Source organism: Choloepus didactylus, chromosome 2 (assembly GCF_015220235.1).
Source record: "Choloepus didactylus isolate mChoDid1 chromosome 2, mChoDid1.pri, whole genome shotgun sequence".
NCBI classification, from domain to species: domain Eukaryota; kingdom Metazoa; phylum Chordata; class Mammalia; order Pilosa; family Megalonychidae; genus Choloepus; species Choloepus didactylus.
Window position 1 is genome coordinate 129131978 of NC_051308.1, and position 21341 is coordinate 129153318.

Below are 21341 nucleotides of genomic sequence, written 5' to 3' on the forward strand. Positions count from 1 at the left end.
AATTGTTTCTTATACTGCTTTAGCTGTTTGTGAGCTGCTTCTGCCTGCAGGGCAAGCTGTGGGAAGGTGAGATGAGTTTCCTGGTTTAGTCTTTCTGTCAGCCATCTGAAAGACAGGCACTGACCCCAGTATGCACATAAAAGTTACTCTTCTCCCTCCTGAAGAGGGCCAGGGACTCACAGTGGGAGAACAGGCAGGCTCCATACTGCCCTGGTGAGGATGGGAGGGCCCAGTAAGGCTGCCAGGAGCTCCTCCTAATCCTATGTTTTCTTGATTTGGCATTTGCTCAGTTACTGTAACTCTTTAACTGTTTTCTGGAGTTTTGAAGATGATGCTCTGCCAGTTTTGCTAGTTATTCAAAGATTTTGTGGGGAACGGCACCCTGGAGTGTCTGATGCTGCCGTCTTGGTCGACTGGAACCCATACCACGTTTAGTATTACTTTTCTTTATTATATTGGTGGAGTGTGTGTGTGTGTACATTTGTGTGTATGAGGCAATTCCAGGGCTTCAGTTTAGCCCTTCCTACCATACATCCCTCCCTCCAGAGGTCAGGGAAACAATGTGGTGATTCTGCTTGTTACTAGTATATATTCTGGGACTTGGGAAATAACCACAAGATTTGCCCATGGTTGTTAGGTTCGGAGCTGTTCAGGAATCCACACAATGCAGCGAGTCAAAGTATAGAGTTTATTGAGAGGAAGAAAGCGGGTGGGAGCCGGCAAGAGAGAAAGAAAGAAAATGGCTCCAGCCCTCTATCTGAGAGCAGCATTTTTTAAAGGAAAAAACCCACGTTGGGATGGGAGGGTGTCAGGGGAGAAGGGTGTCTGCTGAGTGTGTCCTGCCTCGATTGGGTGGGTGCCTATCAATTTCTAGGCTGATAGATTGTCAGGATTCTAGCCCATTATTCTTCTTAGAAAAGCAGCTGCATTATCTATCTAGGGAGAGCAGGCCTTTTCGATTGTTCGTCTTATAGACATATCTGACCTTGCTTTTACCTGCCTTTTGGGGTTGGGGTGCCACTGTGGCTGGAACAGCCTTGAACAGCCTTCATTCTTTAGTTTATGGGGTGCCTGTTTTCTGTGAGATAATCTGCGGGGGCCTCTGGGTTAGAAACTCCTTCTACATGTTAATTTCTTTCTTTCTGGAATCTAAGGATTGTCACACTGGATCCCTTGTTAGATGGATTTAGGCAAAGACTTTATATACCCCTTAACCTTCATTAGCCTCTAATCTGACAGGCCACACTCATGTTTCAAGTCTTTTGAGAATCAGAGTAAATTTAGAAGCAGTATATAATGCCTCTGCTAAGTCTAGGTATTTCTTTTCCCAAAGTGCAGTCACCTTGGCCCAAATATTCTCGGGAAAACTTGGGTGAAAATTCACAGTATTCACATGTGGCCACATGGCAGGGTCCTTTCTGAAAGGGATCCAGCCTCCTCACAGATGGGTGGCTCCTGGTCCATAACCTGGATTAGATCTGAGAACTGGTTGAGAAGTTGTCAATTCCCTCTACTGTGATTTGGGTCAGGTTTCTGCCTAGTTGAACAAGAAACTGTCCACCCACATGTCTAGCAGCACCTTAGTAGACTGTTTGTTTGTTTCATTTGTTGAGATCCCATCATCAGTTATTCATCACTAGAGACTCCTACAGTTAGAAACACCCTGATTACTACTTATTCCTTGCAGTTTATTGTGGAAAGTGTGCCCAGCTTGTACTGGTGGAATATGGAATTGATTCCCTTGCACTAACCCCCACCATCATATCTGGCCTATAAAGGACAGCCACCATAAAATCCAATTTCTCTGGAATAGACATCAAACACCATGAACAAAGGCACAGAATGTGTATTAAAAGCAGCTCAAGACGGCTTAGCACTCCCCACTTCCTGCATCCCAATGGGGTTTTGCTCCAGTTGGCTCCTAAGTCTTCCTAGAATATCCTTTTGATTGTGTCTTTTTCCTGCCCAACCACCTTCATTGTAGGGAAATCTCTAAACCATCTTCTTCCCAAACAGTATACCCTGTACTTATCAAAAATAAAACTAGATGAGAAAAAGTAATTATTAACAGTTGGTACTAGAATTTCTCTTTGGATGGATGCTATATTTGTTTGATAAAATACCCTGATAAACATCCTGATGCAACACAAGCAATTTGGGTCTGGGTAGAACTAAACTGTAGCAAACAAGGCAGGAATTTCCCAGTTACTCTGGAGTGGGAAGTGGAAGAAAGAGAAAGTAGGGACAGTAGGGAGGAGCCAGGAGTTGGTCAAATTCTCTGCATTGTGTTATGTGACCCTTCACAGGATCCCCCTCATCCATTGTCTTTAGTAAAAACAACCAAGATCATGGAAAGCTTGATTTGTGAGAATTTCTTATGGAAGACAGCAAAAGGACTAAACTGTACATAAGGAAACCATAAGGAAGAGAAGTCTATACCTGGGGATGCAGGAGCAGAAAGGTAGAGAAAAACATAAGGAAAAACTTTTGGGATTTTGCAGGACTCCTGGGAGGGCCTTGGGCTGACACAGGCTGTGGGACTGGGGTTGAGGCAAAGTATAACCAGACCATTGAGAAGCAGGGAAATCCTTAATTGACATCAAAGTTATTTACATTTTAATTTTTGTGATTTCATTTTTTTTTCTTGCTCCACTAGAGTAGACAACAAATATTTGTTGAATGAATAAGTAAAAGAATGAAAGAATTGCTTTCAGAACAAGGTCATAGGCTCTGACAGTAGGAAGGGACTTTAAGTGTCCATTAGTTCAACTTTTTGAACACATTAGTTCAATACTTTTATGCGTTGATCTCACTGCCAATGATAACAACAAACAGCAGCAGCAAAAACAATGGCTACCATTTTCTGCATGCCTACTATGAGTCAGATCCTTTGCATTTACAATCTCTATTCGCTAAAATCCTTTCAAGAAAACTGTTATTGTTATTTTGCAGGTATGTTGTCAAAAATTTCAGCTAGTAAGCCAGATTTCTGCCAGTGTTCAGTATGTGTGAGGCACTATGTTCTGGGGCTACAAAGACAAATCAATCATGGATCCTTCAGTAAAAGAGCTCATTTTGTAATAGTTGAAATAGTTTATTTAATTTTTAAATCTAATGTTACAAGGGCTTAAGTAGAAGAATCCTCGCAAGCTTGTATTGCAATGAAAAGAACAAGAAGAAGAACAAAAAAAAGCAACACTGCTTAAACCAGCATTTCTCACCCTTGGCACTATTAACACTTTGAACCAGGTAATTCTTTGTTTGAGAGGACTGTCTTGTATATTGTAGGGTGGTTTGCAGCATTCCTGGCATCTACACCCTAGCTGCCAGTAGCACTTCCCTTTCCCTGTACTGACAATCAAAAATGTTCCTGGACATTGCCAGATGTCTCCTGGGGGCAAAATTGCCCCTTATTGAGAACCACTCACTTAAAAGGAAAATAAAGGAGTCATTGCAGGGATGTACAATAACATATTTAACTGGTCTCCTAACGATGGTCATTTATTCATTTAAGGGTTTGGTTTGGTTTTGCCTTGCTTTCAGTATTTTGCTGTTACAAATAAAGCTACAAAGAAAATACTTTCTTTATACACTAGGCAAATACACCTGTATGATAAATTTCTAAAAGTGATATTGCTGGGTCATAGGATGTGTGCATTTAGGACTTTGATGTCACCAAAATACCCTCTAAAGAGATTGAACAGATAGCACTACCTGTATTACTTAATTAAAAATTTTTCTTTGAATAGACCCAACTTGTAAATGTAAATAATATCTATAAAATTATGGGTTTATATGATGATATGTATTTTTTCTAATACACATAAAATAAACATGTAAATATTAAATAAAAATTCCTTCACACACAACCAAAAATCACCTCTTATGCCAAATATTGGGAAGCACTGCTCTGTTCTACCCCCTTCACTTCTAAGATAAAGCAACTGACTAGAAAAGGCTCTTTCAAGCTTATGCTGATGTGTATGCAGTCAATACTCTTTGGATATGTATATTACTCACCAATCGATTTTATTCAAGCCACACTTCTCTAATTCATCTACAGTGAATATCATGAAAGATTTGGTCAGATGCCTTGTTAAAACCAAAGCATTTCTTGTCTGTGAACTTGCCTTCATCTAGACTAGATAAATGTAAAATATAAGAGGACTTGCATTGCTGTAAGGCTTTCTTGAGTGAACCATCTAAAATATATTTGTAAATGTTTCTAACTTTGTGTGAACAGGTTAGGCACTAGGGAGGGATATTTTCTAAGTATCCTGGTGAGTGTGTAAAAATAAAATACAGATAAAAGCAAGCACTTAAGGGCGATATGGCACACTGATTTTTGACATAAACCTCATTCAATATCTTGCTATTCATCATCTGCTATACAGATAGGGAGTCATAGTTGCCAACTATTTGGCACGGTCATCCCTGAATGGAGCAGAGCATCCATTGTTATATCTTGGCATTCCTCTCAGTATCGTCAGTCACTTCCACAGGAATAGAAGGGTCAGGTCTTAGAATGACTCTAGCCATACCCACTGGAGCAGAATAAGAGCACAGAAGACTGACCCAGGTGCCAATGGATGAGGTTCAGATTGTCAGGCAAAACTGGCTTTGGTGATGGGCAACCGGTATCCCTGGCAGGAGTCTGGGTGGAAGGGCACAAACATAACAGGAAAACTCAGTGATGGTGGTTGGGGACTGGGAAGACTCAAGTAGAGGGAAGCAGCCATTCCACAGCAAGGAGGTCTTAAAAGACAGTCAGTAAAGCTCAGGGTCCCTAGTGGAGGAAGCCTGGCAAGACTGGCTGAAGAATCAGGCCCTAGGAACCAACTGTGGTGCCAACCAATTTACAGAAAAGGAAGAGAAATCGAAGCAGAGACCCAGGAATAAGAAATAAAATGAATGAGCTGGGAATTGGATAAAATTTAAAAGCATGGTCATCACTTAGAACCACATCTGGAGTAATTTAAGCAAAGGTACGAGTGCCAGTTTCAGGAGGCCTAATTATCTTCTGATTCAAGTTAATAGTCACCTGAGCAGCAGAGTATGGTATCAAGTGTGCAGCTACAATGCAAGTGTCTCTAGTGTGGTACAGAGCAGGAATTGGATCTCAAGTCTGTTAAGCAACAAAACACATTTTCCTACTGTGTCCATTGTGCTACTTCTTCTAGAGCGAGACACATACTAGCTCTGGGGATGCGATCAATCCAGTCACTAGACTATAAGCTCCTGAAGAACAAAATCTATGTCTTGATCACCGTTGTGGGTAGAAGCCCTAGCACGGCATGACACATGTTGGGGTATTCCACCAGGCTTTGGCAGAGTTACAGTGAAATAGCCCCACCCAAACATTCTATCCTAGTTATTGCTTTTATTCCATGGTTTCCAAATGAACTGCTAGTAAAAAAAAAAAAAGAAAAAAAAAAAAGCCTTTCCTGGTTTCTTCTTCATTCTGGAAATGAGCAATAGAGGTTATGAGAATTTTGACCACTAGTCATTGTAGTCATTGTTAATTTTTAATTATTGGCATCTGGCTAGTGGCTCAGTGACATGTGGATTATGTGAGTGAGAATCAGTCTCCGAGAGTGTGGGCCTATTGGGTACAGCGAGCACAACTGATTTCTGGATCTCCATGACTGAGACTCAGAATCTAAAATATAGGATTAACCCATGGTCTCAAACCTCTGTAGCAGAGAAGGAAAACTGGTGGCTCATAAAACATCCAGCTTGCAGAACAGTTTTGTTTATCTTTCATATTGCTGTATTTCTTAAAAATTGGCTCTTGGATGCCCAGAATTGTTTTCATCATGTTCGTTAGGTTCATGACACATTGTCGCCATTGGCTTATCTATTGGCTCCAACATTGCTGACTCATAAAAATTCAGATTTTTTCCTTTTCTTCAGAAATCAAAGAATTTACCAACACTAGGTCTGTTTCCCTGCAGGGCAACCATTAGCAACAGCTCAAAAGTACTGTCCCTGATTGTATCAACCTTTATGCGGCTGCATGTCAGTAAATGTTTATCATTGGACATGTCTGTTAGTGTTATAACAAAGTGGAGACTAATCTGTTTTATCATGTCTACTTCACCTATTTTCATTACCTGCCTGGTGAGTGTCAGTATTTGAGTTTGAGAATCCTGCTCTACTGACAACCCTTTTGGCATCTCTAATAACAGCTACCATTCATTAAGCCCTTATTATATGCAAAGCTCCAAAGTAATGTTCTTTTTAAAAATGTTATTGTGGTGAAATTCACATAGCATAAAATTAACCAATTTACAATGCACAATTCGGTGGTATTTAGTATATTCACAATGTTGTGCAATCACCACCTCTATCTAGTTCCAAACATTTTCAGCACCCCTAAAAGAAACCCTGTATCCATTATGCAGTTCTCCTCCTTCCTCCCTCCCACCAGCCCTTAGCAATCACCAATCTGCTTTCTGTTTCTGTGAATTTACCTGTTCTGGACATTTCATATACATGGAATCATACAATATGTGGCCTTTTGTATCTGGTTTCTTTCTCTTAGCATAAAGTTTTTGGAGGTTTGTCCAGGTTATATAGCTTGTATCAGAACTCATACCTTTTTAAAACTGAATAATATTCCATTATATATATATATATATATATATATATATATATATCACAATTTGATTATTCATCCATTAATGGACATTTGGACTGTTTCCACTTCTCAGCTACTGTGAATAATGCTGCTCTGAACATCGGTTTACAAGTACGTATTTGAGTCCCTGTTTTCAATTATTATGAGTATATTCTTAGGAATAGAATTATTGGGTGGCTATGGTAATTCTGTGTTTAACATTTTGAGGAACCACTAAAGAACCTACAATTTTTCATGCATTATCTTTTCATCCATCTAAAGTTCTATGAGATAAGTAAGAACTGTTAGATCCATTTTTCAAATGTGGAAATTGAAGCTAAGAGGGGTGAAGTAACTTACCCAAATTTATACAACTTCTATGTGGTGACACTGGGATTCAAATTTTGCCTCCCTGAGTCCAAATCTGGGACATTTAAACCTTGTGTTACACTGCTCCCTAACCAGTAACCTTATAACAATAGAATGAATGCTCTTGTGCAGTGTTTCTCCCCCATACTCAGCCCATGTGGGGCTGAACTCCAGGAATAGGGGCTGAGCACCACCCTGTCCCGACAGGCATCAAGGCGCAATGCCAGTCCAGAGCTGAGGCTTTGTTGCCTGCGAGATCTACAGCTGTGCTGGAGAGGGAAGGTAGGAGGTGCTGGGGTCATCACGACTTTGGGGCAGCAGCTCGTAAATCATGGACCCTGGCACTGGGTTGGGTGGGTGTGTAGCTGGGCTATTCTAGGGTTGTACGTGGGGGTACTCGTATAAAGGGGCTCGAGCTTTGGCTTCACAGCTGTTCAGACCATCGAGATGGGGAGGCTGCTGCTGTGGGTTGGTGAGTGTGGCAGGACTCACCCCCCGTCAGTATCAGCCAGTCCAGGAGGTACCAGGCCTCACAAGTTTATCCTCTCTGGAGCCTGAGAAAGCAGCCTGGGCCTCAGGGTACCTGGATTAGGTAGAGGTGGGATGGTGCATAGTGAAGGGCCAGAGGTGCCCAGGGAGGAGAGGTTCTCAAACCTAATGGTACATTGAAAAATCTGATGTTTGGGTTTCACCTTGGATGAATTAAATCAGAATCTCTGGGGGGGAAAAGCTGGGACATCAGTACTTTTTAATGTGCAGCCAGGGGTGAGACTCACAAGCCTTGAGTTTTTGCTCTAGGGACTTCTAATAAACATTGTTGTCCCTGTGCAAAGTGTGTGTGCTCGCATGTGGTATTTGTTAAAGTGAAAAGGAACGTAGATAGATCTAGTTCCACCCGCTCAACTTTAGAGAAGAGGAAATGAATAGATGGGATGTGCCCCATCTGTGTGTGTGCATCTGGATTTGTGCTGAGCTGGGGGTGCACCTGCCAACTGGAGAGTGTGCCGGGAAGGCCTCTCTGCGCTGGGGATCCTCCTCTGTGTGTGATTCCTTTCTTTGTCTCCTGCAGGGTTGGTTCTTGTGCTGGAACACCATGATGGTAAGGACATTATGTTCTCTTCAGAGCAAAGGAGATTCTCCAGCTAAGTCCTCGGCTGAGCGTCCCCTGCAGCTCCACCCTGCTCTGGCTCCTGTCTCAGGGATTATTGATACAAGTCAGCTCAGTAGAGGAGTTCTGGTCACCTGCTGCTTGTCAGTCACTTACTGTGTGCCAGGATATATACCTGAGGATCCTTTCTGACCTGGATCTCATTGGGCTGCCATTTTTTGCCCTGAGACCTCAGCAATAGGGGAGGAAGCCGGGTCTCAGTGCAGCTTTGGGGAGTTTGCAGTGGGAGGAAGGGAGCCACAGTGGCCTGCTCTGGGGAAGCTGAGCTCCACCCCTCGCTTGGTCTCTGCCAACTAACATGTGCTGTCCCCTGCTAGGTGCTGCCTACAAACTGGTGTGTTATTTCAGCAACTGGGCACGTAGTCGCCCAAGCCCTGCCTCGATCTTACCCCAGGACCTGGACCCGTTTCTCTGCACCCACCTGATATTTGCTTTTGCCTCCATGAACAACAGTCAGATTGTTCCTAAGGATCTCCAGGATGAGAAAATTCTCTACCCGCAGTTCAACAAGCTCAAGGAGAGGTGTGCTCGTGTTGGCATGGGGGTTGTATTTTCAGATTTACAGATTAAACCTATTTCTTCTACTAATCTTCAACTTTCCTCTGATTCCTCCCATGCTGGCCTGTCAAACGGGGCTGCTGACACTTCCTTCTAACTTAAGAACTCCCTGTGGACAGGCACTCTGAGCTCTTTTTGGCCTCCTTGTGTCTGTAGCAGCTCCTGCCTCTGCCTGGAATATCCATCTCTCTTCTCTACCCAGAAACCCCCCAACTCATCCTTTAAGCCCAGTTGTGAGGATTTCATGTATTAATGCTGTTGAAGTGCCTCAAAGAGGGCCTGTACCTCACAGATGCTCAATAATGCTAATGGTTTTAAAAAATATACTTAATTTTTTTATTAGAGAAGTTGTAGACTTACAGAAAAATCATGCAGAAGGTACAGAGTTCCCATATACTCTCCCTCCACCCCACATGCATAGTGTTCCCTATTATTAACAGTTTTTATTACAATTGGTGAAACAAAATTATTATAATTATCTTATTAACTATAGTCCATACTTTTCAATAGGGTTCACGGCTTGTGTTGTACAGTTCTATGGATTTTTAAAATTGTTATTCTGGTAGCATTTGTATAACCTACAAATTTCCCTTTTAACCACTTTCAAATCTACAAAAGTCAGTGGTGTTATTTGCATTCACAATGCTGTGCTACCATCGACACCATCTATTACCAAAACTTTTCCATCACCCCAGACCGAAACTCTGTACCAATTAAGCAGTAAGACTAGTGTTTCTATTACCATCTGTCTCCTGCAACCCACCAGTGGCTATGTCAGAGACTGACACAGAGTTGGAGCTCAGAAAGTACTATTTAAGTGTTCTCCTCCCCCAAACCCCTGGGTTCTTACCCTTTCCAAGGAGGGGGGCGGGCGGGTTGTCAGTGCATTAATTGCTAAGATGGGCAGGGGAAAAATCCCATGTCACCAGGTTACAAGATCCCCGAGAGCAGGGCACTTGTCTGTCTCACTCATTGTTGCATCCCAACCACCTAAAACACTGATTGGCACATAGTAATTGCTCAATAAACATTTTTTTTGAATAAGAAAATGAGTGGAGAGAAACATTTTAGACTATTATTTTTTCATGAAAACATCATAGAGATGTGGGGGAGAGCTTGGAGGAATTTGTACAGAGTTCCTGGGCCTGTGATGACCGTTGAGTTGATTGTTCTGCCCTCTTTTCCTTTCCTCCTCTTTCTTGTGCTCTTCTCTTGTCTTTTTTCTCTCTCTCTCCCTCTACCTGCGTTCCCCACTTTCCTTCCCTGACATCCCACCCCCCGTACTTCCCGTTACTCCACAAATGAGTGAAGTGAAGAGAACGTTTGTGGGAGCTGCACATGGGAATGAGGACACAGCTTCCAGACCCTTTCTTTCTCTCCCACATCACAGGAACACTGAGCTGAAAACCCTGCTGTCTATCGGGGGGTGGAACTTCGGCACGGCAAGGTGAGACTTTTCTGTCCCCTCTTCTCTCTGGGATTGGGGTGGTGGCAGATGGGAGGGTGGAGCAGGCAGGCTGGAAGTGAGGACAGAGGGAAAAGCCAGCCTGGCCACAGGGAGAGCAAAGCTGGTGCAGAGACTTCCTCAGCCCTGGCCTGGCTCTGCGGGGTGGGGGTGGGGGTGAGACAGAGGGAAGTTCCAGCAGTGGGGAAATAGGGAGACAAAATGGGACACTTGCAACAGTCCCCTCAACCCTTCACCAGAGGCAGGGGTTTTGTCTCAGAGGGAGACAGTGTTGTGCAGGACAAGAAGAATAAATCTTTAACCTCGCAGGATCTGGGTGTCCTCACTTCATAAATGGAGCCGGTACTGTCAACCTCAAAGGGTTGTATCCGATGCAAATAAGTGACATAAACAAAATGATAAGCTAAGCTTAATGCCTTGGCACAGTACATTGGTCAACACATGGTAGCTGCTCTTTACCATCCACAAGGCATGTGGAAATCACAAGCTGCCTTTTTGTCTCTGAGGAAATATTTCCCCTATTTCATGGCTGAGGCCTGGGGTAGAGGCCAGTGCCTACCTTCTTACCTTAATGGAAATGAGATGGCTGAGATGGAGGCCTGGAGGCACGGTGAGGGGCAGGGGTATGGGGTAGGGGTGGTAGAGAGTGGGGGAATGGGAGGGGATGGGGGTTAGTGGAGTGGGAGACTGGAGGCTGGAGGAGTGAGGAGTATGAGGGATACATCTTGTAAAGGACCTCCAAGTGACAATGGAGGAAGGACTCTTTGGGGGGCTTTAGGTCACAACTGGCTCTGCCTGATCCCAAGCTTCACTCAGTGATCACTCAACAATCACTTTTTGAACACTTACTATGTGCCACATGCCGGGCTAATTGCTATACACACGTTATCTCATAAATATTCAGAAGAAGCTTACAAAGTGGTTGTTGGTATTCCAAATTTGTAGAAAAAGAAAACCAGCATCAGAGGTATTCCGGAACTTGCCAGGTTCTACCCAGATGTCACTCAGAGATCACCAGCCTGGGAAGTGGCAAACAGATAATGGAACCCAGGCCGGTCTGATTCTGAATCTATTTACTTTCAAGCAGTCACACACAGGACTAACCCAGACTTGCTTAAACTTCAGCTCTAATAAGTTAGAATTTATAGTATCTTCACTATGGAAGAGAAAATAAACTTAAATAGAAAAAAAAAATCAAGCAAAGAACAAAGGAGAAAAGGGACCAAAGGCCCTTGTCAAGCACAGGCCCCTTGTGCCAAATTATGGAGCCCAGGCCTGATTAGCTCAGATCTTTCTAGAAGTGCTGATCTTTGGCTCATGTTTTCTCCCCTAAATCCAGTAAGAAAAAGAATGTCAGTGCTAGGACAGGTCTTAGGAATCAAGTACTGAAGCCTGAGGAGAAGGCAGAGAGAAGCAAAGTGCCTGGTCAGCAACCACAACATGTTTTGGGGGTGCAGAGCTGAATTGAGCCAGGTCTCCCGACCCCAGGGTCTGCTCTTTGTTTTGTCCCTGCTGCTTCCTGTGCTGTCTGGCCAGGGACAGGACTTAGGTTCAACTCCTCCCTGTTGCCTGAATTCCCCTTTCCTGGTTATCAAGCCCTAAGTGCTAGGAGGGATGTTTAAGAAGGTTTGAGTGTTTCAAAGGTCTACCTTCCTTTCCTCCAGCCACATTTGCCATGCTCTTAACAGCATGCGAGCCAAGGGGCCTTGCAGGAGGTTGTGATTCTGCAGACTGCATTCTTTGCCTCACCCCTCGGTCTTCCTGCAGGTTCAGCTCTATGTTGTCCACATCCGTCAACCGTAGCAAGTTTGCTGATTCTGTAATATCTCTCCTGCGGATGCATGGCTTTGATGGTCTTGACCTTTTCTTCTTGTACCCTGGACTAAGAAGCAGCCCCATGCATGATCGTTGGACTTTTCTCTTCTTAGTTGAAGTAAGGCCAGACTCCAGAAAGGATTCTACTCTGATCCTATCAGGGCATACGGCAGAGGAGGAGCATAAGGCTGGGGGAAGGGGCAGGAGAGAGGTGGCAGAATGTTCTTCCACTGCTATCGCCCTAGAGATGTTGGGCAAAAGAGCTACTGAGCAAGAGTCCTATGGTTGCTCTTTCCTCTGTTTGCATCTGGGTTGGGTACAGCCCTCTTGCCTAAGTGATGCCTCTTCCGTGAGGCCTCCTGGACTCCCACAGGCTGTGTTAGTCTGAATTCTGGGCTCCTGAACCTACTTGCCCACCCCTCTATGAAATCCCATGAGTGGCCCGTGTCTGCCTCTTGCAAGCCTGTGGGTAGAGCCTGTGTCTGACTCACCTCTAAATCCCTAAAGCCTGGCTCAAGGGGCTCAGTAAATATTTCCCAGCTGATACATGTTTGTCTGCCAGTCTCTCTGCCTGTCTCTCTTCCCCTGACTCTCTGTTTTGTCTGATTTTCTGTGTCTGTTTCCTTCTAGGAGCTCCTGCTTGCCTTCCAAAATGAGTCAATGGCCACATTGCGCCCAAGGTTGCTGCTCTCTGCTGCTGTGTCTGGGGTCCCATACATCATTGAAACATCTTATGAAGTGCATCTTCTAGGAAGGTGAATGGATGCTACCTTGGGGGCAGAACATTGGAGGGGAGGAGGCATCTCAACAGCTCAGAACCCCGAAGCTGCCCAGGTATTGTCCCTGGGCTCTCCATGTGCCTGCCTTGGTGTAAATGTAAATTTGAGGGGTGGGTTGAGGAGCATGGGAGAGAATAAAAATTAGCTCCATTATACCCCTGGGCTTTCTTTAGATCATCAGAAGGAGGTGGTGTAATGCCCACTGTTCACCCCCTCCCAACACCACCATCACAGGTAGAGTCTTCTGCACAGTCTATATTGCTGGGTGTCACGAGGAGAAAATCCAATGGGTCTAGTCATTGCCTTCTCAGAGTACAGCTGTAGACATATATTGTGCATCAGTTGTCAGTTAACAACCACTGCCACAAAAACAAAAACAGGAATGACTAGTTAGACCCAGTTTTCTGAGCAAAAGTCTCTTCCAGTTTGCTAAAGTTGCTGTTATGCAAAATACTAGAAATGGATTGACTTTTATAAAGGGGATTTATTAGGTTACAAGTTTGCAGTTCCAAGGCCATAAAAGTGTCCAAACTAAGGCATCAACAAGAGGATACCTTCACTGAAGAAAGGCTGATGGTGTCCAGGACACCTCTGTCAGCTGGGAAGGCACGTGGCTGGTGTCTGCTGGTCCTTTGCTCTGAGGTTCTGGTTTCAAAATGGCTTTCTCCAAAATGTCTCTGGGCTTTTGTCTCTCTTAGCTTCTCTCTCTCAGCTTCTGTATGTTCTTGCTTGTTTGTTCTCCCAGGGTGTTTCTCTCTAACCATCTGTGGGTCCTCTCTTAGCTTCTGTAGGGCAAACTCTGGGCTTCATCTCTTAGCTTAGCATCTCCGAAAGTCCTTCTCTCTGCATCTCCATTAATCTGGGTCTGTGTTGGCTCTTTGCTTCTCTCCAAAATAGCTCTTTCAGCTTCTCCAAGTTCCTTCTCTCCATGATCTCTTCTAAAGGACTCCAGTAAACTAATCAAGACCCCCCTGAATAGCTGGGCTCACACCTCCATGGAAATGATCTTATCAAAAGGTCTCACCTACAGTTGGGTGGGTCACATCTCCATGGAAACAACCTAATCAGAAAGTTCCACCCTAATGAAAAGACAAAAAAATCTGCTCCCACAAGATTGCATTAACGAACATGGGTTTTGTGGGGGGCATAATAGATTCAAACCAGCAGAGTCTCTATGCAAAAATTATAGTCAGACAGAATGGCTCAGAAATCTTTCTGGCCATGCCAGATCTGGGTTAATTTTCTTGAACCTCAAGAATCAAGTATTTGCAGATGAGGAAACTGAGGCAGGACAAAAGAGAGGAAGGGGTATTTCTACAAGTGATTGCCTTAGGGAGAGCAGTCTCGGTGGGGGAGGAAAAGTGAGAGAGACAGTGCGGCACAGAGTTTATTGTGCTGGTCTTGAAGCCAGACAGGATGAGGGCATCCTGACTTCACCTAGTAGGGTGACCTTAGGCAAATTAATTAACCCATCTGACTATCAGTTTCCTCGATTTTAAAATGGAGACTGTTATAGTCCTTACCTCATAGGGCATTTGCCAGATGAAAATTAAGTTAGATAATCAGTGTAAACCTGTGACCTCTTAAGTGCTCAGTTACACCTGTAACTAAGGAAGCTTTCTGGAGGAGATGGCTCCTTGGATGGTAGAAGGACAGAAGCTCTTTGGCTGCTATGGTATTCTTTGCTAATTGGTAGGGCTATTCCTCAGCCTTACTACATTGCTAACTTCCTATCATCCTATGAAATGTGGTTCAAATGTTTTGTCCTCTTTGGTGCTGTCCCTGACTCACCTAGGCAGAATTATGCTCACTTGTGCCTGGACTCCCAACAATTTGTCTGTGCAGATCTCTTATATCAGGTCTGATTGCATTTGTCTTCTTGTGTGACTCCTGCCTAGGCTGTGAGCTCTGTGGATACTTCTGCATAGCATAGAACTTGACGCACAACTGCCCCTAACCAGCAGTTTGTTCTAATGGCAGCATCTCAAGTGTGTGGCACAGCCTGGGCAGGCCCCATAGGTAGGAAGTGGTGATCAATGCACAGTTGTTGTGATGGTCTGACTTAAGACTCTGTCTCCTCCTCTGGCCCCTTCCAGACTCCTGGATTTCATCAATGTCTTGTCTTATGACTTCCATGGAAGCTGGGAAGTGTTCACAGGACACAATAGCCCCCTGCTATCTCAGGTTGGAGACCCCAAATCTTCGGTAAGAAAAGAGCTTTAAGGTGGCCCAGACATCTGCCCCTGAGCCCAGGCTATTGGCTATTAGTAACAAGGGGATGGGGTGGGGGCTCTGTTCTTCCCATCTGTAGGCATTTGCCATGAATTACTGGCGGAAACTTGGGGCACCCTCAGAGAAGCTCATCATGGGGCTCCCCACCTACGGACGTACCTTTCACCTCCTAAAAGCCTCTAAGAATGGGCTGCAGGCCAAAGCAATAGGACCATCATCTCCAGGGAAGTACACCAAGCAAGCTGGCTTCTTGGCTTATTATGAGGTGATGGGGATAGGGGCCTCTGTCTTTCAGTTGGGGATCTCTTACTCTAACTGGGGCAAGGGCAAGGGCAAGGTTGAGGGCTAGAGATGGAGTAAAGAGGTAGTTTCCTGGGGCAAGGGGAACCTGCTATCTGCAATATTCTTTTTCATTAGGGGAAGTTAGTTGAGTCCTCTGTGAGAGATGAGCAGCTGGCAGGAGTATAAGGGGGAATGACAGATATTTCACCCCTTAAAAGAATCTTAAATGTTATACAGGCACTTCTGACTTACAATATGACCTAATTAAAAAGCATTAATATTTGCAACATATACAATTTCAAACATATTCAAAGTAAAAGAATAGTATAACCTCCTCCCTACCACCACCCAGCTTCAGTGACTAAAAACTCTTGGCCAATCTTCTTTCATCTCAGTTCCCTGACTCCTTACCTCCACAGCAGATTATTTTGAAAAGATTCCAAGACATCTTCTACTGTAGGTTCTTTCTTCTCTACCCCAATTCCACCCCCATCTCAACAAAGTTTGCTGTCTATCAGAGGAAACAGACATGTGCCCAAGTGAAAGTAAAGCACAAGGCCATTAGAGGCACAAGAGTGTTGCAAGTGGCTGTAGGGATCTGGAAAGGTCTCATGGAGCAGGTAGATTTTGAGCAGAGCTCTGAAGTACTGGAAGAATTCTGATGGGCAGGAATGACAAGATGGGAAGGACTTCTGAGGTGATGGGACAGCAGGTATAAAGTCACAGAGTGTTTGGAGAGTGCCAGATGGAGAACTATAGCCTTACTTTAGGCAGTAGTGGAAGTGCTGAATGTCTTTCCAATCTCTGTTTAGTGTTGGATGGATGGAGACATTTTCCTTCTAATCCTAAAGAAATATGGTTATGAGTGATGGCACAGTTGAAATAATGTTCCTGAAGGACATTACAGATCAAAGAAATTTTTATAGGCAAAACTTTAACACACCAAAACAAATGGCTTAGACATCAACTTCTGCAGCACAACTTTGACACCTCTACTACTTTGTAGCATGTGGTTTCTAGCACAATTATGGGCACTCAAATGCTTAATGGATTATGACAATCTCATTCCTGGCTTCAAGAATTTCAATCTATTAGATGTTCCAAAGCTAGTTTGATAATTACCTACATGGGAAAGTTTTTGCTGAGGTCTAATAAACAGAGGAGAGATGTGTTTACAAGATCCCTTTGAAAAAGATACAGGTTTGGTCAAGGGTCAGTACTTTTTTGTTGGCATTATTTACCAAACCCTGACTTGGTTTCTTAAGGAAGTGACTCACTTCTGGGTTCGCTGTCTCTTTCCATCATGGACAATAGAGAAAGGGCTGTGTAGTCACAAGAATTTATACAGAATGGAGAGAAGGGCTTTCTTGAGTGGCTTCTTCACTCCCTCTCTGGTCTACCTTCTTTCTTGTGAGGAATTCGTGGCATCTTTATCCCTGGGCAAGGAACAAGTGTGTCTGCAGATGCTTCTCTCCATGTTACTTCATGAAACTAACTTTGTTATCCTCCTGGCAGATTTGCTCCTTTATTCAGAGAGCAGAGAAGCACTGGATTGATTATCAGTTTGTCCCATACGCCTACAAGGGAAAGGAGTGGGTTGGGTATGATGATATCGCCAGCTTCACTTACAAAGTAAGACCCTGATCCTTTCTTGCTCCAGCCTATAGTTTCTTTCTAGGACCCTTCTCTGTGCAATGTGTGCTTATGTATGTGTGTGTGTGCATTGGGTGGAAGGTGAAAAGGTGACGATGATTAGATCAGGTGAGTTTCAGAAATACCTAAATTTAGTCCTAAGTGGGATTTCATAATCCCACTAGTCCATCTCTTTTATTTTGAAAGGAAAGAACCTAGGTTCTGAGGGGAGAGATGACTGCTTTCATTTCACGCAGCTGTTTGATGATAGTCTCCTTTTCCATTTGGACCACATGATTTTGTAATAGATAAATACCAATACAAGGTAGACCATGCTAAGTGCTCAATGAATACCACTGATACATGGCAGAGGTGGGATAGTCAGGAAAGCCTTCTTGAGGGAGGTGAGCAGGAGGAGGATATGATGACATGGGAAAGGCTTAGTGGGCCCAGAACACACCTGTCAGGTTCAAAGAAGAATTTGGGTGGAGCAGAGGCTTTTTGTAAAAGTGTGCTGACAAGGCAATAGAGGAAAGTATAGACCAGTTTATGGAAGGACTTGAATGCTGGTTAAGGTGTTTGACCTTTGTTCTGTGACATTTTAAGGCAAAATCATGTCTCTGAGCAGTTGTATGACCAGTAAGTTTGAAACCTTTGGAACCTAATCTGACCACTACTTCCCTCCCATACAAGCAGTATTCTATGAAGTTTAGTCCGGCAGGTTTTTATAATGAATTGACATAAAGATGACATGTTCCAGTGGTTCTTGAATCTGCCATCCTAAAAATGTCAGAAATGTTATTACCCCTCCCCACACACCCCTTTGCAGATGAGGCAACTGATACATAGATTGGTTACATAACTTTTCCAAGGTCACATAGCTAATAAGTGAGAGAGGCTTGAATCAAATCCAGTCTACACTCCTAACCACCTTGCTATTTTGCCTCCCGGGAATTCATCTTCTGTTTTTGCCATTGTCCCCAGTCTGGAGCATGGCCAGGAGAGCAACTTGACTGGCTGCTATTTTTACAGGCATTTTTCATAATGCAAGAGCATTTTGGAGGGGCCATGGTGTGGACATTGGACCTGGATGATGTCAGGGGCACTTTCTGTGGCACTGGCCCTTTCCCCCTTGTCCGTGTACTGAAGACTCTCCTGGTGGAGGCTGGTAAGTAGCTGTGACTGGGAAGCTGGAGTTGGAAGTTAGGTAACCACGCACTAGGTGGGTCTCTTCTGCTAGGTCTAAAGGCTGAAAGCCTTCACCTATCTGTAAGGCAACATGTCCCTGAGGGAAGACAATAAGCTTTGATGTTAGGCAATCTGTATTCTAATCTTGGTTTAGGTACTTGTTCCTCATTTGACCTCTTTGAGCTTCATTTTCCCTAACTGTAAAATGTGAGTAATCCTTATATTTACAACAGTATTATAAGAACTAAATGAGATCTGAAATGAAACTGTGCTGGCCCAGTTAGCACTGAATATATTTTGGTTTATTTTCCTGTTTGTTCTCTCTGCTTTCATGGGTCAAGGACCAGAAAAGGGAATTAGATTTCTTTTGATAATTTTTTTTTTTACAGTAGATGATGCCCTGGCAGTTAAGAGCTGGAATCTGGTATGCTAGAGCTGAAACATCCTTGCAGATGGTTTATAATCCTCATTTTATGAATAAGGAGATTAGGATCAAGGTCTTTTTGAAGGTACAGCTAGAGAGACCAAAATTGAGGGCTCAAGTGTAGGGAAATGATAGGCTCCCTTCTGGGGTCATTCAACAGAAATGTAGCAAATCCACTGAATGCTCGTGGGTGCTTGGGACCATGTTAATATGGTGAGGTGCAGTGGGGGAGCAGTCTTCTTGTGACAGGATTTCATCTATGTCCCGAGTATTATGAAATCTCCCAATTCTGGATTTTGGCAGCAGGTTCTTCAGCCCTGGAGTGGCTCTAGTTCTAATCCTGCCAGTAATTAATAGAACTAATAGGATGGAAAGGAAGAAGTAGGAATCTTATCCTTCTGTAACAATTTTCTCTAGAGTTCAGCTCAACTTCTTCACCACAATCTTGGAACTCATCTTCCGTGAATTCTTCAACAATTGACCCTGGAAAGCAGACAGTGACCAAGGCATTGACTACTGATTTTGCGATTAATCCCCTAGGAAGAGAGACTGTGGCCACTGAGATCCATAAAAAATATGAAAATATGACCACAGTCCCCAGAGGGGTGATTGTGACCCCTAGAAGGGAAACTGTGACCCCTGGGAAGCTCACTGTATCTCTAAAAGGGAAGAATGAGCTCCTTGGAGGGACAACGATGACACGTGTGGGTCCTCAGTCTGTGACCCCTGGAGGGACGACTATGACCCCTGTGCGTCTTCAGACTGAGACCCTTGGAAGGATGACTATGACCCCTGGAAGGAAAGCTTTGACCCCTGTAAAGGTGACTGTCCCCTCTGGGGAGATGACAGTCACTTCTGATGGGCAGACTGTGACTCTAAGAGGGGAGAATTTGACTTCTGAGGTGGACACTCAGATGGGTGACCTTGGTCTTCAGATAGAAGCTCAGAATAGGACGTTGTCCTCTGCCCCTGCTATCCAGCTCCCAGAATACACAACCCTTGCTTTTGACAATGATTTTGTTCCTGTTGATGGGAACCATTCTTCTGCCAACTCTGTCCTCTCTCCCTAATAGAAGAAAACACAGACAGCTCTGCTGTGGATCAAGGAGCCTAACTCTGTTGGCAGCAGAGGATGGGGAAAGCTCTCATTTTTTCTTCTAGGTGATCTGACAGAAGCTGCCTCCCCAGCTGGTCACAAACCATTCATGGGGCAATGCAGGCACCAAAGCCAAAGTGGGTCAATCTATTTTCTGTTGAATAAATTAGAAACATAGCAATCTATGTAAGTTCTCTGGTGTCCTTTTTTTACAATCCAGTTGTCAGCTTCCTCCCTTCAAGGTTACTTTCCCATACTGCTACTTTTGGAAAGAGAGAGTTTGTGTCTAATCCACAAAGATGTTTTCCAGTGTGGGTCATGTGCTTCCCTCTCTGCCACGATCAACAGTCACTTCACTGTTGGACAGAGCAAGAATCCCTTCTAGATCTGCTTTCCACAGTCCCCTAGGAGATGGGGTGGCAAGAAGGTGGGGGAAGTTGAGTCTTCCAATTATAGTCTCTGCTTGGTAAAATATTAGCTGTCCCTGAAATAACACCCACACCTATCCCCTATTCCCTCCTTAAGAAGTGGTTGAGGGGAAGGCAAAATACAGTCTTTTCTGTGTTGGTTATACACTTCTCCTAGGTCTTCTCCAGATACATCAATTCCCTCATACTAAACAATGCAGTCTACACAGGGAACATTTTCCTGGGGATGACTAAACCTCAAAATACACTGGACCAATTTCCAGTCCTTCCTTTTTAGGAGCTAATGCTACTTAGAGTGGGTGTCCTGTCTTTCACTAACGTTACCTTTTCTTTTGGAATTGAAGCCTCCAAATCTTTAAGGCAGGGATCTCAAATTAAAATGCCCACAGGACCAGGAATCTATTATAAATGATTGCAGGTGAAGGGTATATACACAAATGGGTAGCCAAATAGCCACATGCCCATATTGCCACAGCATAACTTATAAAGCAGTTATCTATTGCTGCATAAACACTACTTCCAAAACTTAAAAACAAAACAACAATTTATTTAGTTCATATTTCTATGTTTACAATTTGGGCTTGGTTCAATAGATGGTTCTTATGGTCTGGGCTTGTCTGGGCTGATCTTGGCTGGAGTGACTCAAGCATTTTCAGTTAGCTGGTGGGTTAGGTTGGACTGGCTGGGTTTTCATGGCCTTAGCTGGGGTGTCTGGGCTGACTGAGGTCTCTTTCCATGTGATCTCTCATTCTTTAACTGGGTTGCACAGGCTTGTTCACATGTTTGTGGTCACATTGTTATCAGAGAGCAAGACAGAGAGCTCCAAAGCAATTGCTTTATAAGTCTCTGCTTGAATCATATCTTCTATTATTCCATCAGCCAAAGCAAGTCTAATGGCCATGTCCAAAATTAGTGTGGTAGGGAATTATCCAATTTGATACAGGGAGGCATAAAGAAATTGGAGGCTATTATTTCAATAATCTATCACACAATCTCAAGTTCCAATACTCAAGAACACTTGCAATTAATAGTAAATATTTTGACTTTAAAGCACTGACTAAATTAGCTGTGCTTGTTCGTGGTCCATGGACATCAGTTGTGACCCCTGCACTGGATCAAAGGCTGCCATGTTTGCATTAAGGTCTAAAGGGATAGAGTTAGGTTGACATTTCATTCTGGACAATGGGTTATCTTAGGTTTCCTCTCTACTTGTTGTGCAAACCCTATCTTTACCTCCTAAAACATTGGTGATTTGATATTTAATTAGTCATTCTCAGAGTATAAAT

The 21341-nt window shown here is 43.8% G+C and overlaps 1 protein-coding gene across 1 annotated transcript; it reads left to right on the forward strand.

Annotated features, from left to right (window-relative positions):
* The first annotated feature begins 7435 nt into the window (after positions 1-7435).
* On the forward strand, positions 7436-19687 carry OVGP1 (oviductal glycoprotein 1). Its single transcript, XM_037815278.1, has 11 exons — positions 7436-7460; positions 8058-8087; positions 8474-8678; positions 10105-10161; positions 11947-12112; positions 12625-12749; positions 14870-14978; positions 15085-15270; positions 16803-16919; positions 17952-18087; positions 18949-19687. The coding sequence occupies exons 1-11, from the start codon at positions 7436-7438 to the stop codon at positions 19599-19601; spliced, it is 1809 nt and encodes a 602-aa protein (XP_037671206.1). The 3' UTR covers positions 19602-19687.
* Positions 19688-21341: the final 1654 nt, after the last annotated feature.

What these genes read in the sequence shown, in the direction of transcription:
- OVGP1 (XM_037815278.1), top strand. Translation starts at nt 7,436, where the DNA reads ATGGGGAGGCTGCTGCTGTGGGTTG. An exon ending in TTCAACAAGCTCAAGGAGAG is followed by an intron (nt 8,679 to 10,104) that starts GTGTGCTCGTGT and finishes CCCACATCACAG; the next exon opens with GAACACTGAGCTGAAAACCC. An exon ending in TCGCCAGCTTCACTTACAAA is followed by an intron (nt 16,920 to 17,951) that starts GTAAGACCCTGA and finishes CTATTTTTACAG; the next exon opens with GCATTTTTCATAATGCAAGA.